Source organism: Electrophorus electricus, chromosome 1 (genome assembly GCF_013358815.1).
Source record: "Electrophorus electricus isolate fEleEle1 chromosome 1, fEleEle1.pri, whole genome shotgun sequence".
NCBI lineage: Eukaryota > Metazoa > Chordata > Actinopteri > Gymnotiformes > Gymnotidae > Electrophorus > Electrophorus electricus.
The window spans coordinates 30,595,068-30,613,108 of record NC_049535.1 but is presented as its reverse complement, the minus strand read 5'-3'; the positions used below and the strand labels follow the sequence as shown (position 1 = coordinate 30,613,108).

Here is an 18,041-nt window from a genome sequence, read left to right as displayed (position 1 = left end):
TGTGTGTGTGTGTGTGTGTGTGTGTGTGTGTGTGTGTGTGTGTCCTCTTGGAGGGGTGGCGTCCGTGGCGGCGTGGGCTGCAGGGGACGGGCGAGGCAGTATCACGGGGGCCTTGGCAGGGCGGACGCGGTGATGGCGGTGGGTGGCGATGATGTGAATGATCTGTTCTCGGGTCAGTATTGCTGCAGTATGTTTATACTTCCCCTTCAACCGGAGCCCCAGTTTCACTGTCCCCGGGTCCGGTTGCCGGCGGCGACGCGCAAACTCGTCCTCACGACGCTGCGCAGGTGACGTCTCGCGGGTTCTGCGTCCTACAGCTTACATGGGCTGGAAAAGATGGACGAGGGGAGTCAGTAGTGAGTTATCACCAGCAGGCAGGAACAACAGCCCAGCAGTCACGACACAGCCCAAAAGGCTTCGTCGCCGTCCGCTTTCACACATAGCTCGAGGTGCTTGTTTTGCAACGCCTCCTTCCTTATAGGCTGCGTGTGTGCATCAAAGCTGTGCTACATGTGCAGGTGCAGTGAGTATGTGAGAGAAACTGTGTGCGCGTGTGTGTTTGTGTGTGTGTCTGAATCAGAGTCCTGGTGGGAGCTCTCTAATTGCCCGTGCTGAGGCAGTAGCCACTGAGCCAGTGTGAAGGCTGCAGTGAGTGGGCCCTTACAGCTGGCCGGCTCTCCAGCTCCCTCAAACACCCAGCAGGACTGCCCCGTAATTGTGCTGCCGTGGAGCCTTTTTAAAAATATCTCTCTTCTTCATCCTCCTTCAGCTCTTCCTCTGCCTGCCCCCTACGCCCCGGCTGGCCCACTGCCCCTGATCCACCCCCCAGCACCAATCCGCCTGGCTAAGCCCCAGAATCACTCCCCTTCCATATCGCACCGTGATGTAGGAACAGCCCTTGTTTCTCTTTGAGTTTAAGCTGACGATCCCTCGCTACCCCCCCCCCCCCCCCCCCCCCCCTCCGGACCGGGTTGAAGCAATGGCTTGGTAGGAGGGACCCGGGATCTCGCTCATGCTCGCCTACAATGTGAACCTGTCCCTGCGCCCACCCTACTTCCTGGGAAAAGCGCCTAGGCGTGCGAGAGCAGCGAGAAAAAGGACAGGATGAAGAAGAGAACGACATTTCCTGGGAGACCTGCACGGGGGTGGAATCCCTACTGCTCGGTTTCATTAAAACAGCAAATTGGCATCGCTGAGACCTAAAGCTTTTAGATCCCCAAGTCGATACGCGTTCAACTTGATCTGAACTCACTCTCCCCATCTCTCTCTCTCTCTCTCTCTCTCTCTCTCTCTCTCTGTCCCCCCACCTTCCTCTGTTGACGTAGGAGGAGAAACTGGAAAGCGATGAGTGCTTTGATATGTTGCCAGGTTGCCTCTCAGTGTCTGTCTGTGGAGGAGGCAGTCTTTCTCTCCTTTCCTGTCTTTTTCTTCCAGTCTTTCTCTTACTGGCTTTCTTGGTGTGCAGTGCACACCAGTGACCTGTAGGTGGTGTATGCAGCCCTGTATTCTAGTCAAGTCACCTTGTCTGAAGTCAACAGCCATGAAGCCCACATCTCAATCATTAGTAAGCAAGTTCAAGTCTAACTAATCATGTTTGAAACATATAAGAAGTATTAAAAAAAGATATATAAAACAGGGATCCATGTAAAATCCAGGGATTTTATAAATAACTAAATTTGTGCATTGTTGTTTCATGTAACTGTTATGTCTGCATATACTGTATACACTATTGCGCTACAGAATAATCCAAATTAAAAGTAAACTGCTATATAAACATGTCATCTCATTAGGACAAGAATCTTTCTTGTAAGGTTTAAAAAGTGTCTGTGAACACTAAATTGAAATTTATTTAACATAGCTAATCTGCTCCACACACGCCTAAAGCACACTGCTGGAAACCGGTAGCTACATTCTGAAAGCCACCAACCAAACCAATCCAATCATGGCTTTTATGCACTTCAAAAATCCATCAGTATTCACTGAGTGACTTGTGTGTATATACAGTGAACAGCAATAATAGTCACCCCAGTGAGTACTGGAGCTCTGTGTTAATCTTCAAACTTCAAATGATCAACTTCAAGATGAGTCACGGAAACTGTGACCCAAATCAGACTCCTCGTTGTCGATTTACGTGCTATATCACTGGTGCAGACATATGTAACACTGCACCACAATGAAAACAGTCCTACAGTTCTTTAATTGTTCTTTGCTCACACCTAATTTGGTGGTGGCCAATAATCCCAGTGACAGGATGCAGGATTATGATTATCTAAACCTCATCTGAACTTCCTCCACTTGGAATTGATGAAAGATGTACATGTGGCCTATATGGTTTGTTCTCGTCATAGAAAAACAAAGAGAAAGTCCCTCGCAGTGTAGCGCTAATGCTAATTTAGTCTTAGGAGGGATAATGGAAGCCAGATCTGAGAGCAGAGAGCGTCTAATTAGCAAGGTTTGCGCTAGCGTGACCATTGCTGGAGAGATGGCCGGTCAATAAGAGACAGATAAGGGCGAGCTTCTCGCTAGGCTCGTCTGTTGCCCTGGGAGATGGAGCCAGCGAGCCACTGCGACACACACCTATATTCGCTCCCATTGTTAGGGAGGTCGTCAAATGTTCCAGCAAGGGCACTGAAGTATATGGCATAATAGGGATGTCTGGGAGATCAAAGATGTCCTTCTATGTGCTGGAACAGGCTCACTCGCTTACCTTGTGTTTTGGACATTTTATCAAGAATGTGTCCTCTTCGAATGTGCAGCCTGAGAGAGAGAGAATGGAGGTAATGATTCAGAGTTAGAAGCCGGTCATCAGCAATCCAATGCACAATATGAAATGTAGCTTCTCTTTTCATCTTCAGACTCAAGTTAGGTAGTACACATGTGAGGACAGCCAGTAAGTACCTGTGCTGGGCAAACTTGAAACTTTGAATTCACTTACACATGACACATAGGGTCCACAGTTCCAGCTAAATCGATGTATGGAGGCATGGGGGTGGATGGCAATAACAGAACTGCATCATGCCATCTCTTTCTGTCTTACCTGTCTCTTTGGCGCAGACATAGTGGTACTTGTGGGTACAATTACTCCAGCTGCACTCAATGGAGGCCCCCTCAATCTGGCACTTTGAGCATTTCTGTAATGACACAGGCAATCCTTTATGTTCCACTCTCATACATGGAGCTCACATTCACTGCCATGGCTGTTAGCAAATACCCATTCCAGTTCTCAGTGCTTGGTGTATTGCGCTAAACTTCTTTACCTTAGATCAGGGGTGCCCAAGTCTGCTTCTGGAGATCTAGCGATCTGCAGAGTTTAGTGACAACCCTTATTTAGCTCACCTGCCTCTAACATTAAGATGTTATTGAAGGACTTCATTACCTTGATCAGATGTGTTAGATTAGGATGGGATGGTAGATCACCAGGACTAGACTTTGGCACCCCTGCCTTAGATTGTTATTGGACAATAGCACAGGCAGTCATTTTACTACGTTCTGTATGTTACTGGCTGTATATTTGTATATATTTGAAAAATGTTTAAGATGTAGCTGATTGTATTTTCCTGTGCCTACTGGCATTATTTACTGGCCATCTATCAGGAGATCTTTACAGTGTTATATAGCCTATATGCTTACAGTGACTGTAGAGTGCTGTGCTGCTTCCCTCAGTCCATAAAGTTTGCTTGCAACAAGTATCACGCCATTGGTCCAGATGGTACAAGCCTCGTGTGCCCAGTGTTCCTTGGTCTCAGCCTCCAGCTGCAACCTCTGCAGAGCAAAGTCACAGACCTCCTCACCAGCAGAGGGAGCCGCTCCACCGGCTCCCCTGTGCAACAGCTGCAGCCTTTTGCACCTAATCCGCAGGCCGAGACGACTTCTAAGCTGTGTCCTTCTTTCTCTCTTCAGCTGCCCGAAGTCACCTTCATATGTCCCCTCTTGAAGCAAGTTCTTACCGCCTTCTCCTTTCAGAACATCGCTTGACTCTGCACTGCAGTCGCCCATCTTGCATTTTTCTCTGTCTCTGCTTTGCCTGAAGTCGTCCTGGTACACTGAAGACAGTGTTTTCCGTGGTATACTGTCCTCGGAGTAGTATGGTCCACACAAGTCCCCGAGCTCTCTGTAATTTGCTGGCTTTCTACACAGGCAACACAGTACACACCTGTCAGTTTGGCGTTTGTTAACTAAAGGCCCCTGGAGCATTACTGAAGAGTGTGGTATTGCCTTTGTAACTGTAACTAGATTTTTTACTTTCACCAAGCTCGTTTTACTTGACTGGATGAGCAGCTGCTCTTCCTCCGGCCTGTTTACTATTGTGCAATGGGAGGCGAGCTCTCTGGAGCTGTCAATACGTACATATGGTCTGAAAGAACATTTGCTTTCACTTTGTGTTGTCAAGAAATCAGAGAGTTTTCCCTTCACAGTTGGAATGCGTTCTTTTCTGCTCTTTGTCTTAAGTCCCTTTACAATGAGTTTGATGACGTTACTATTCTGTTGGATCTTTTTTTTAGGCCCAGGCTTTTTTTTTACTTTTAAACTTTCATCCTTGTCCATGGGCTGACCCTCCTCCTGTTTCTTTTTAAATGATGGCCGCCTCCCTCTTTTGGGTTTAGTAATTGTTGAACTTATTTCCGCAGGGGGCCGCTCGTTCTCTAGAAAGGGAGAGGATCCTGCTGGTGGGGAGGGTGGAAGCTCTGCTGGAGGCATGACTACACTAGTCTGAATCTGCTCCTGCTCTTCCACCAAAGGCTCACTCTCCACGAGCTCGCTGCCTTTCCTCCTCTTCCTCTGCTTCAGGTGCATCTCGTGGTTATTTTTGATGGCTCTCTGTTTGGCTAATCTTGGTGTGTTGATAATGAGGCTCCCAGTCGCCGGTGCCATGTCCGGTGTCTCAGCTTTCTCCATGGTGGCCCACTTTTTACGCTTCTTCCTAGGCGTTTGAATAAATGCTGTGTCTGGGCTTTCCTCGATGCTTACTGCACTTTCACCCTCCTCGATTGCCACCTTGGGGGTAATTCCTATCTCTCTGTGTTCTGTTACCTGTGGTTCTGGTGCTGGCTTTAACGTTGCTTGTTCTGGCACATCTGGTTGGACAGTTAGAAGCTGTTTTTTCGATGCTGGGGATGTGATTTTTTGAACCAAGGCTTCATATTTGAGTCCTCTACCTTTCCTTGGAGGCAGGTATTTTGTTTTAGTGGGACACTGAGGAGGCACACAAGGTGTGTCACTGATATCTTCAGGGGGAGGGTTATCTTTGGCAAGAATGCTGCATATAGATGGTTCTAATTTATGTCCACGCTTTCGCCTTCCCCTGGATGCTCGAGCTCCCACCAGTGTGGTTTGTAATGGGGGCTTTTGTGTTGTTGTTAAACTAACTTTCACATTTTTCTTTTTCTTGACTGGGTCTGGGGAATGTAAACTAGATTTTCTTTTGATTGAAACAGACACGATCTCCTCATTAGGTTGACTTAATGAATCTGTGCAGCTATCCTCACGGTTGGAAGGTTTTAGGTCTGATGTTTGGTTTTCACATGGCTGAGCCACTTCCTGTATTGGTGTCTCAGTGAGCTTCATTGCTAATGCCTCAGCTGATGTCATTCTTCCTTTTTCTATGTCCTCTGTGAATTTTCTTTGTGTTTGTTTCCGAGACCTTAATACCATGGTCTTTTGCTCTTTTGCTACAGACTTTACAGAAGTGGTATCCAAAGCAGTCTCTAAAGTGGAGCCTGCAGTGCTGTCTACATTAGTGCTAACAACAGTGTCCAGAGTGACTGCTGTGTTTTCTTGTTGTTCAGTGCTTTCATTGATGGAACCTGTGTCTTTGATATGTTCTGTAATAGCTTGCACATTGTCTTCATGTTTCATTGGTTTGATCTTAGAAGCGAACCCTCTTGGTCGACCGGGTCCTTTGGGAATACCTCCTTCAGTAGGCTTTGACCCAGGTTTTGGACTAGGTTTCAAAGCAGGTATAGCTGCAGGTTTTGGACCTGACTTTGGACCAAGTTTTACACTTGGCACAGCCCCAGGTTTTGGCCCTGGTTTTGTTCCAGGTTTAGAGCCAGGTCTGGGTCCGGACTTTAAACCAGGCTTTGGACCAGGTTTAGGACTTGGCTTTTGGCCTGGTTTTGTACCAGGTTTTAGACCTGGTTTTGGAGCTGATTTTAGACCAGGCTTTGGACCAGGTTTAAGACCAAGCTTCGGGCCAGGTTTTGGACCTGGTTTTGAACTAGGCTTTGGGCCTGGTTTTCTCCTCTCTTGAGAGCAAACCTTTGGGCCTGTCTGCGACCCAAAAGAGCGAGTACACATTCGGGATGGTAAACAACCATCTGTGAGAAATTTTGTTGTTTGACTGCTAATGTCCAATTGAGCAGTGCCCATGTGATCAGGGAAGAGTGCACTATTACTTGAGGGGATGCTGGGCTTTTGAGGAGATGGTGGGGCCCCATCTCCCTCCACACTCATCTGTCTCCTGATCCCTCCATTGGAATGGATTAGTCTCCTCCTACCCCGTGCATGCTTCCTGCCCAGCAGTCTCGGAAGAGCAGATGGGGACAAGGGCTCTGGTTTTGCTGATGGTGTAACTGCACTGGGGCAGCTTATGCCTGGCTCTATATCACCATCTCCTTTCTGCGGGGAGGGTGGAGTATCAGCCCAAGATGGTGCAGAGTGCAGTATTGACTTGCCTGGCAACTGAGGAGAGTCAGGCTCCAGCACCTTTGCATCGCTGCGATCGATGTGATCCCTCGCCTGAGTCTGAGGTGTTGTTTTCTCATTGAGAGCTGAGAAGCCATTCTTGACGGAGTGAGACTGAGGTGCAGTGTCACATATGGCTGACCTCCTTTCACTGCTTCTGTGGGCTGTGTCATGGACAGCGGTTTCCACAGTTTCTGTGCTGCCCAGTCGTGCTCCTCCCACCTCCCCTGCATTATTACAGGCCTCTGCATGGGGCTCCTCTGGTTTTGCTTTATTATTGATCACCTCCTCAATGAGTGATAGGCACCTCTTCTCACGTAGCTCAGTAGCTGGATGGGATGAGACTGATTGTTGCTCCTCAAAGGAATCCAGTCTCTCAGAGACCAACAGCCTCTCCTCTGAAGACTCACTCTGAGAGATGAGATGAGGTGCATCTGAGTTTTCTTCTTTCCTAGGCAAATATTTATTGGACTCAAAGATATCCCTTGAAATAGCTAGTGATGTTGTCACAGGGCTCTCCACTGTAGGCTGTGATTCTGATTTGAACATTTCAGATTTAATTTCTGAATCCCCATTTCCCTTGAGGCTCATGTCTAAAAGACCACAGTCCTTCTCCAAGTCTCTTTCCTCAGCCTCATATTTGTTTTTCAGGTCCTGGTAGACAGTGTCTTCTATTTCATAATCGTAGCTTTCTTCTGAAACTACTTTATTTATTTTATGGAAAAGGGAGGGACACTTCTTATCCTCTGACCACTCCTGTTGTTTCTCAGCTACTTCAATAATACCTCCTTTGAATTCATGTTCTGGGGAGAACTTTCTCTTTCCAGTTTCCTTTTCATTAGCCATCCTTTCGGTCCAAGCAGATTTCTCAAAGTTCTCCCTCAGACTGCTCTCAGACCGCTTTATGTCCAGTGGAGAATTACTCTCCTGTTTCATAGGGCTTGGCACGGTTACACTAATGGGGGACTTCTCATCTGTAATGCTCCTGAGAGAACTGTTCTGCTCCTCTCCGAATGGCACTCTTTGCACCCTTGGGTCACAGCTAAGATTGTCCTCAGAGACTGCGCTCTGCAGACTCCGGACTGAGTCACCTGATCTGATGGACATGTCGTCTGTTGAGTTCATGGAGCAGGTGGACACTGTGTCCAGGGTCAGCTGGGAATGTGCTGAGGCCTGTGTTGGCCCTTTGCCCTGACCAAAGTAGTAGTAGCTTCTTTCCATCTGGTCTTCAGTGCTGCTGGAGTAACCACCTTCTTGTAAGTCAGCTGGCATACCCCTTGCGGTGCCATAGGGATCAGTGGGAAGAGGACCATGTTGGCTATCAGGACATGAAGAATCCTCCATAGCCCTAACCTGGCCCCTGTAGTCTTCTCCCTTTTTTGGCTGGTTTCGTTTGCTACACTTTTTGTTGGCCAAGAGAGCTTCCGAGAGCAATAACTGCTGGACGTTGTTCGAAATGTTCTCTACCTGAGATGTTAGAGCATTGAGGCTCCACAAGCTCGGGTTAGACAAGAGCTTCTCAGAGAAACGGTCCTTCATGGAGCTCGAGTAGCTCTGAGACTGGTGGTTCACACTGGGGGATGGGTGTGTGTGTGGAGGCATCAACATGCTCTGGTCTTGCAGAGCCGCAGAAGAGGAAGAAACTGCAGGGTTGATTGCCTGGCCATACTGGAACGTATCAGGATTGGGCATTAAGGGAGAAGGGGTGGAACTGTATGATGGAGACCTGCCCACAGACCGTGCAGGTGAGTGGCTGGAGCTTGGACTGCAGTTCTGGTAGTATTGTTCAGGTGACCTTACAGAAATATCACTGATGCAGTAGTTCTGCTGGGGCTGATTGTAATGCTGGAATTTCTGTAGGCTCTCTGGTGTATTTGGGATCCCTTGCAGGGGAGCCTGCTGTTCAAATCCAGTTCTGGAAGGAGGCTGCTGGTAGCCATAATTATTTTGCGGTCGATAGCCACTCTGCTTCAGACTGCTGTGGTTACCCAGCTGCCTCGAATACTGGGCATTAGGTGGCATTCCATAGCCACTTTTGTAGCCATGAGGAATTGGATTGCATTTCTCCATGTAAGATGATGAGGTGGAGGAGGCTGGTTGTGAGTGCTGGGGGAAGTGGAGGTGGCTCTGTGGGTACATCAAAGGTGACGGAGTGGGGTTGGAGGGGTGCCCCTGCTGATGGGCACTCGTATAGACAGGGGCAGAGGGGAGATGGCACTGGCTTTGAGAAATGGTTAGCAGATTCTGCTCGAGGTACTGGGTCGACCCACTGATCCCTGGCTCGAGACGCCCAACCATGTCCTGTTCATACTGAGCCATTTGAGCAGGCTCTTCCCACTTCTGCTGTAAATGTCCCTCACTCACGTACTGGGCTGAGTACCCAGAGCTCACGTGGCCACTGTATCCGGCCTGCAGGTGCTGGCTTTGAGCTTTGCCTCCTCTGTACGGTTTCTTGGTCTGAGCCGAACCGCCGCTATAGCTGGGATAGGTCTGCTGCCCATAACAGTCCTTAGATCCTGCTGCCACTGGCATCCCTGCAGCGGCGAGAGAGTGCGCCTCGTAGCCCTGTCCGGCTTGGCCGTGATGATGTCTGTAACTCTCAAGGCGTGATAATTCATGGGGTTCCTGCTGGTAGCAGTGCTGGTTGCCATGGAAACCGCTCCGCTCTCTGAAGGACTGCATGGCTCCAGCTAGGGGACTCTTTTGGAAAGACACCGAGAGAAAAAAAAAGGAAGTGTGAGTGCTTAGTGGCTTGCTTCATTTTTTTTTCTATCTCAGTTTTCTATTCAGTTATTTATGTGCAATCAATTTGAATTCAATGGCTGTTTTATCATAAGGGAACTTGAATTATAACACAAGTATAGGCTACTCAGTCATTCAGAAAATCAGAACTTAATCTCCACTTAAGTAATGCAAAACTTCATTTTCTTGCAACAGCTGTTTTCAGTCATTTAAGTTATTCACTGTATGTAGGACTTTCAACACCTCATATTTTATACACATCAGTCTTTACATCAGTCCTTCCGTCTGTATAACTTGCTGCATTTTCTTTTACAAACCTTTACATAATTTATTTAGCGCTGAACATATTTAATGCAAAATATAAAATAACGTAACAGTACTTTTCTGTAATGGTATATAGCTATAGAACTCTATATAGCTAAAGAACTTTCACTGTTTGATTTGCAATTAATTAGCAAAAAAGCCCATGCTATGGTTATTTCATTCATTAGACAAAAATGACTGAATCTTATATGAAACATGTTACTTAGTCCCCATATGGGAGAACTCTGCTTATGCAGCTAATATGAGTCTTCGGGAAACTTCAGTCCCAGTTAGTGGTAGGGAGGAATCTTCACTGTACTATTTTGTGATACTGCTCTAACATGCTATTCAGCCCATGAAGGGCTGGATAATTAGCCAATGAATCAAGCGTTAGTCTTGAGAAAACACCGAACTGTGCAGCCGAGGGGTCCCCCAGGACAGGGACCAAGACCTGCTACCTTACGCGGGCCTTCCATGAATTAACTGATCTACCACCCATTACATCCAGTGCATGGTACAAATGTGCTGTTATGTTTGTCACTCTAGATATGGTGCACGACTTGCACTGTTGTAATTCCTTTGTCTAGTTAATGCACCGAAGCACAAGCTCCCCTGCTAATGTTGCCCACAAATCCTTTCTGTCCTCAACGGGGCAGGCCGAGCTCCAGTTAGTCAGTAACGAGTGTCTGTTTTATGGAGGGATGGAGGCACTATAAAGGGAATAGTGGCAACCAGAGACGGCTGAGGCTCTACCGTCGCCGCATTCCAGCACCGGGAGCCTGTCGAGGGATGGCCACCTGGTCCCATCAGATGCTCGCATTACTCATCCCGCCAGCTCTCTGTCTGAAGCCACCAGGCCCCCCGAGCTTGCTGCTCCCCTGCAGCTAACAGCGCACAGCCCTCCCAGGAGGCTCCCAGCCATCTATTACTGCTTCAGCGGCGCTGCTGCGCTTGTTTACACAATGACCCAAATAAGATCGCTTGGGACGCGAGTCCCGTGACCTCAAAGACGCATGCTGGATGCAGCGAAATCTACAAACGATGCATTTTCAACGTGTTTCTGCCTTTTTAAGTGAAATGAACATGCAGAGGAACTTTTCCCTTTTTTTAGTCTGTATCATCATGCTTTATGATGATGCATCAGTAAATTCACGCCTTATTTACTGTCTTAAGGGATTCCGGTATGTGCGTGTGCATCTGCTAACAACGTCATTGGAATATATCAGTGACATTGCTTTGAGTGTACTACAGCACAGGTATCCACTGGGCTGTGTCAGAAAAACAACAACACTGCATTGATTTGCAAAGTATGTAACCTAAGACCTAACGGGTACGTATGCCCCTGTCACACACTGGCATGTTGAACTGGCATTAAGGACCACTATGAGAAGTGGACTGGCCTAACATTCAAACTGGACCAAGCTCCTATGAAGAGATCAGACTAAGAAGAGTAAATATCACCAGGGCCTCGGTAAGCATTGCTTTTAAGTGTAGTTCCAGGTTTAAAGTCGTACAAGACGGAATAGATAATGCAAATGGAAGATAATTCCATTCTGAGTTCGTGGTTTCTTTGCTTTGAATCAGTCCACTTTCATCTTTATCCCTGAGGGAGGGAGTGAGGGTGGATTCCAGTACTGTGGGCTCTAGTGCATCTTAACCAGGCACACCCAATGACACCTCCTCAGCCACAGCAGAGGTCTGTTTCTAAATAATACTTCGGCTCTATGTACAAGAGTGTGTAGGTGCTGATTGTCACGCTTCTTGCTAATCTCACACATGGTGAACGTATCACATAATCTCGTCGGGATCTTCAGACAGGATCTGTGTCCTCCTCCCCCTCTCCCTCTTTCTCTTTCTCACCTCTCTCTAATTCTTGATCTTTCCCTCGCTCTTTCCTTCTACCTCTCTCTCTCTCTCTCTCTCTCTCTGTAGCTCCCCCCCCCCCCCCCAAACCTCTCTGTAGCTCTCACTCTCTTGTGTTGGTGGAGGGTGAATTGGGGGTGAGAGTTCTGTCCAACATGTTTACATCTCTGAGTGTCTACCTCAATTATACATGCTAGGCAAGCATGTGTAGAGGGAACAAGCTCTCTGAGGGGAATCTACCCCCCCCCCAATAAAACAAGTGGGAAGATTCCTTCCTTGCCTTGAATATTCATGACATTTTGATGCCATATTCTGCATTAGCCCTGTATTGGTGGTGACATTACATTTTGCTGGAGAATGTCTTACGGTAAGATACTGCAGGTATTTCTTAATGGTTAGCATAAAACCGGCGTTATTCCCTTATAAAATCATCAAAGCGGTTTGGCATAAGAAAAGCAATTATGTGGAGTATTTTCACTACACTGGATTTGGAAATTTAATAAACTAATAAATCAGGTGTTTGGCATTTGCCAATCCCTCATATGACAGCTGGGGTTAAGGGATTAGTGGATGTATGGCAACCTGCAGAAAATGAGCCTGAAACCAAATACAGTTGGCTGATGAAAAAAAAAAAACCCCTATCAGTCAGTAATACACAGGAAAGCTATGATATATTAAAATGAGATGCCATTTCTTTTAAATAAGTGGGAAAAGGGATCAGCTATGGACAAAGGGTTTTAATTGGCAGACAAGGCAAGGGGAAGGATCAGATCAGCTGAAAATGGAATTCACCTGCAAGACCTGCACTGAAATAAGCCAATCAATTAATAAAATTATGTTTTCGTGAATTTGTAAAACTGACCTAACTGACCCCAGCCTTGTTCACCTGCCATAGACATAGACGCTGAGTATTTGAGGCCCATTGTGGTGACCTCAGCCTGGTTGATACAGGAGGCCCCTGCAGCTGTGGCATGATTTAAGGTGAGATGGTAATCAGCTCGGGCTCTTCTCATTGGCTGCTTTGGCTTGCTGAGCACGACAATCGCTTCTTGGGGATGTCACTTTGACTGACAGAGCTGCAGCCTTCAGCCCGGTCTTTCAAGGAAGGAAACCGCATAAAGGTCCCCAGTGGCCACTGAAGAGGAAGAGGACCTTTGGACAGTGGACGCCATCTGGAACATTCTGTTCCGCTTTCGCTTGTTTCCAAGCTTGTTGATCGGTTCCGTGATTTATCTGTGGAATAAGGCGGCTAGTTATTAAAGAGATCCGATTACTCGACACTGGGAAAGCTGCTATTTCTGGTAGTTTAAGTAATGCATTAAAGTATGCCCTTTCCCCCCAAATTAATTACAATTGTCCAGTAAATGAACTGAAATTAGTTTTAGAATAATTCTAGGACACTGGTTGTCTGAGCATGTATTTCAACAGGATTTTAGTAAATTTTTTTGTCTATATTGAAATAGATCGCTACTGATATGAAATCTCGCTGTCCTCTCCTGAGGATGAGATTCCAGTTGGGCAGGCCTGCCTCATTCCTCAGTATCTCCTGTCACTGGCAATCATTCAGTAAATCATTAGTCATGTTGAGAACAGGGATATGTCAGGGCTTTTGAACAGACTGGATTGCGTCAGTTCAGGGGTCTTCATGTGATATTTCTCTGGCTGGACAGCTGAGTGGTCCTCATTCAGCCCATCAGAACGCCACGGGGAGTAGTGTTTGAATGCCGGGCGGTGGTGCTGTCGGCATGGCGACGCCGCGGCAGTGAGCGTGCTGCCTGACCTTCCCTGCCGCGGTGGGGCCTGCTGTGACTTTCATCAGCACCAGCCGCTCCGGGGCCCCAGAGACGCCTCGGGGAGGCACCTCCGCCGCCCCGGCCCTGGGGGGTGGGAGGGGAGCGGGGCCAGGCGGGGCCCTCCCTCCACACCGCCAGCCGTTCGCACGTTTGCGCTCCCTGGCTTCGGTGCGTGGGTGTGCAGAAGTGTGCGTGCCAAAACAAAGCGACAGCTTTGAGGAGCGAGAGGGCGAGTGCGCGTGCGCCTGCTGTCGGGAGAGAGACAAACAAGAGAGGCAGAGTAAATGGAGCCTCCAGCTGCAGCCGTAGCGCACTAATACCTGAATAAGACAGCAGAACATGCTCGGAGCAGGGAGAGAGGGTTTAAGCGGCTTTGCGGGATGCTGCCGTAGACTAAAGAGAGATAAAGGCAGACTGCTGAGGGTGTGCAGCATCAAGCCAAACCAAGCCCCCACCCCCGCGTCTCCCCCAGCCTGAGAACACCAGGTACTCCGGCAACAAGGGAGACGACTCCAACATATGTAACCAAACACTCAGCATCTATCTCGGGAATTTTCTCCTCTTATGAGAAAGGGAGGGAGGGAGGGAATGGGGCAGAGAGAGAGCTCTGTAAATTGGGGCAGCACAGCTGATTGATATTCCAGTGCACGAGGGGAGCAGTTAGCTGTGGAGCAGCTGATGAGGGGAGCGAGAGCGGGAGAGAGGGGGAAGAGAGGTGATAGGGAGGGGGATGAGAGACAGGATGAGTGAGACTGGGGGCTGTGTAGCAGGGTGTTGGTGTGAGGAGTCTCTGCAGCAGGTGAGGCCGCTGCACTCGTCTACTGGTCCCGCGCTCCACTGGAGCATGAGCCCCTCTTTGATCTTCCTCCCCCCCCTCCCCCTCTCTGCCTTGGCACTCCAGCTGCGCCTCGCGCTCTCCGTGTCTGCTCCCCGATCCATGCGCCCGCCACGTCCCCCCTGCCACTCTCTCTCCCTACACGTTTTCCGTCCTGAAGATCGCTTACATTGATCTCCTGGACGGAATGAGAGGTCTCAAATGCTGGCAGTGTCGAGGGATTATTTGCTTTGAGACAGACTTCATCAATAACGCCGGTACAAAGGCACAATGACATTACTGGCCTGAAATGCTATATGCCTTGCTGAGCTCAATAAGGCCATGGTCATTTATTTCTCCGCGTGAGGCTCTCCTCTCCGCGTGAGGCTCTCCTCTCCGCACTCACTCCCTCTTCCCGCCACTCCAGCACGCCTAATTGATGACGCAAAGCGGTCGCCGTGTCACTCACGCCGCCTCCCCACACCTCCTCCCTCACGCCTCCTCCACACGCTCTCCTCCCTCCGTTCTCTGCCCCCTTTTCTGCTCTCTCCTTCCGTTACCATCCCTCTTTCTGGCTGTCCTACACCCTCCCTGGCCTGTTTTCGTTTTCCCCTGGTCCACTTTAGCTTTTCGCCTCCGCGCGGGCGGCTTGCCGGCAGTGACCTTGGATGGAGCCCACAGCGCGCGAGTCTCCTTGGAGGGGAAAGCTCAGGCTATTCCGCTCCACTCGCCACCGTGCTCGCTACGCAGCTCTGAGCTCCGCGGCGTTCCCACCCACTCACCTCTCTCAGATAAGAGCTCGGCGCTACGGAAGAACGCAACGCCAATCCTGCACTGTAAGCCCCCCTGCCACCATAAACCCATCTCTGCCACCCGCGATATACGAACCCTCCGTGGGCAGGGCGGCGTTCGTGGCCACGCTGGTCCATCTTCCGGAAGGCCCCGCTGCCCCTGCACGGAACACAGCTCTGCCTCCCGTGGCTGCATTTAGGTGTGAGCCCTGTAGAGCATGTGGGATGTAACGCATTCGACCGAAACCGGGAGACGGGCGGTCGGAGCGCGGCGAGAGTTCACGGAGCGCGCGGCCCAGTAGGCGGGGCCTTCCCGGAAGGTGCCCTTCACGTCTTGCGCTGTGCACGTCCGGTACATGTCAAGCCTGCCTCCTTCTGCCTTATCAACTGCGCAGCTGTTACCGCTGCACCAGGCCAGGCAGTATCTGCTCCTACAAGCCTGACCGCACAGCGCCAGGCACGCAACAACAGCTCCTCTGCCACGGATCTGCAGAGAGCATGGCCCGCACCCTGCCGCGGGGCACCGGTGAGCGTGGGGGTGAGTGATGGAGCGAGGGGTTAGGAGGAAGATGAGGACTGTTATTGCCAGGCAGTTCTTTCATTGATTTTTTTTCCCCCCTACGCCCTCCGCCCTCCTCCCCCCGCCTCCCGTCGCTGCTGCAATAACAGCGGTGCTTGGACAAAGATACCGAAGCAATTAGCGAATCTGGTTTGAGACTTTTGTTTGACACCTTGTGGGCAGGGGCAAATCGAGGCCGGGGGGGGTGTCCCGTTGCCTTCCTGCAACCAATGAACCTGCAGAAAGGCGCGAGCCCCCCGCGGCTGTGGGAGAAGCGCTTGGAGGATGACGTGCTCCGCATACAGGCCCACGCGGCGGGATAAAAACCCCGATATTTGGCCCGGGGGGGGGGCTGCGGTGGGCGGTTAGGTGGAGGACGAGCTCTTTGAAAAGCGTCCGTTGATGCGATTGCTCTGTCAAAAACGCTTTCCCTGATGGCCGGAGAGTCAGCGGTTTGGGGGATGAGGCTTAAGACAAAGAGATCCTGGAGGTTCGGCTCGTTTTTCTCTTCCTCCTTCTCTCTCTCTCTCTCTCTCTCTCTCAGTCTCTCCCTTTCTCTCCCTTTTTCTCTCCCTCCTTCTCTCTCCCTCCCTTTCGTTCTCCCTCTCTCTTTTCCACTCTCTCCCTCTATCCCTCTTTCTCTCTCCCTCCCTTTCGTTCTCTCTCTCTCTCTTTTCCACTCCCTCCCTCCCTCTATCCTTCCCTCTCCCTCCCTTTCTGCTGTCTGTCGTGGGGACGGGCTGGGGCGCGTGCGTGGACAGGGATGGGGGAGTGCGAATGTGTCGGTGGAGCTCTGCCAACCCAGCAGAGGGAGTTGGGGGAAGCGGGGGCGCCTTTGTTCTCGGCTGATGAAAAGCCACACCGGATCCCCACTTCAGCTCGGGCCGACGTTAGGGCACATCACAGGCAACGAGCGCGGCGTGATTAGATTAAACCCGGGCCCAAATTACTCCGCTCGCCCTAATTAAACTTTAATCTCCAATACCACACAGATTACCTGCAACGTAATTGAGCGGAGAGCAGTGATTTAAGAGAGAGAGAGAGACACACAGGGTTGCTTGAAGGTCATCTCCACCTGCAGGGCAGATGTCTTTCTCTCTTCCTCTCTTCTTGCCATCCACCCCCCTCCCCTTTTATGGGTGAAGGACGGTGGTGTCTGTCCCTGTCCAAAAATGGAGCAGTCGGCTCAGGATCTGGCTGCTGTTGCGATGAACCTGGGCGGGTGTGGGCCGTGTCTGTCCCACCCTGCCTGCCCCAGCCAGGACGCGTGAGCTCGTTCTTCTCCATGTTCTAAAAAATGGGGAACGTGTTTTCTGTGTAGGAAGGCGTGTGTGCGTGAGTGTGTGAGTGGATGTGCGCAGGCACAATCGCATACAAAACTGTGATCGATGGAGCCGATTCCTGGACAGGACAGTGGGTGTCTGCTCCCCCTCCCCCGGTTTTGTGTCACCATCCAGAAGGTGATGGGAGATATGGGAGGGGCCATTTTCTAGCTGGGAGCCTACTGATGTCCTTTATGTCCCCAGAAGGCCCAGAGCAACAGTGCTGGGCAGCGGCCAGGGTCAGACACCACGGCGGACTGACGTGTGCAAACAGAGCTCTGCTGCCTCAGTGGCACCCCAGCGCTCAGCCTGTGGTCCTGGTGCACACTCGTGCGAGGACGGGGGCTCGTGCTCCACTGTGTCCATATGAGCACAGACTGTGCGTTACGCACAGCGCAGCTGCAGCAACCTTTTTCCATTTCACTGTTTCATGACAGAGACATGTAAGAGCAGCTCAAGTGTTAGGAGCACGTGCGCACACACGTGTGTGTGTTGTGCGTGTGTGTGCATGTCCTGGTATGCCCTTCAGGCTCCCGCCTGGCTGCCCTTCGGATGGCCGAGTGTGTGGACGCGGCCAGCTGAGCCTGGCAGCATCGGTCAGCCCGCACCCGCTGCCCCTGATGCCCTCTCCCGTGCACCCCACCCCGCATCCACCAGGGCCCGTCGCACCTCCTCCGTACTGCTACCCTGCTCAGTTCCGCCGAGAGCAGCAGGCGAGTGCAGGGCTCGGGAGCGAGACGTCCGCGGACGAGATGTCCGCTCCTCAATCGCGCGGATCCTTGAGCGCCAACGTGATCGGCTCCCCCGCACCTGTGGGGCGTGGCGGGAGAGCCCGCGAGACGTCCGCGCCGTCACCGGCGAGATGAAGCCCTGGAAGTGGCAGCCGCGGCAACGGCTGCTTAGCCGCGGAGCGTCGCCGCCGCCGCGCTCCTGGCCCAGCCTGACAGCTCGGGCCTTTGAGGAGGAGAGCCTTGTCTTCCTCGCAAGAGAGAGAAGAGAGAGAGAGAGCGCGGGAGCGAAGAGAACGAGGGCGAGAAGAGAGAAAAGGCGAGAGAGAGGCAGGAGAGAAGAGAGGGGAAGAGAGCGCAGGGAACGGGGGGGCGACGGGGCGCTTTTGTGGCTCTGAAGCGTGAAAGCAAACGATGCCGTCGCCCCGCTAAGTCTCTGAGC

General features: G+C 50.7%; 1 protein-coding gene across 2 annotated transcripts in view; it reads right to left on the bottom strand.

Moving 5' to 3' along the window:
- The window catches only part of LOC113592373 (retinoic acid-induced protein 1), a 35,020-nt gene continuing 16,979 nt past the window's right edge, over positions 1-18,041 (bottom strand). For both annotated transcript variants that reach the window (XM_027033246.2, XM_027033247.2), the window contains exons 2-5: positions 3,631-9,384; positions 3,038-3,131; positions 2,708-2,757; positions 1-327 (exon numbers count right to left, since the gene is read on the bottom strand). In XM_027033246.2, the coding sequence (XP_026889047.2) occupies positions 319-327; positions 2,708-2,757; positions 3,038-3,131; positions 3,631-9,366 (5,889 nt within the window). In that variant the 5' untranslated portion in view covers positions 9,367-9,384 and the 3' untranslated portion in view covers positions 1-318. The remainder of the gene's footprint in view (positions 328-2,707; positions 2,758-3,037; positions 3,132-3,630; positions 9,385-18,041) is intronic.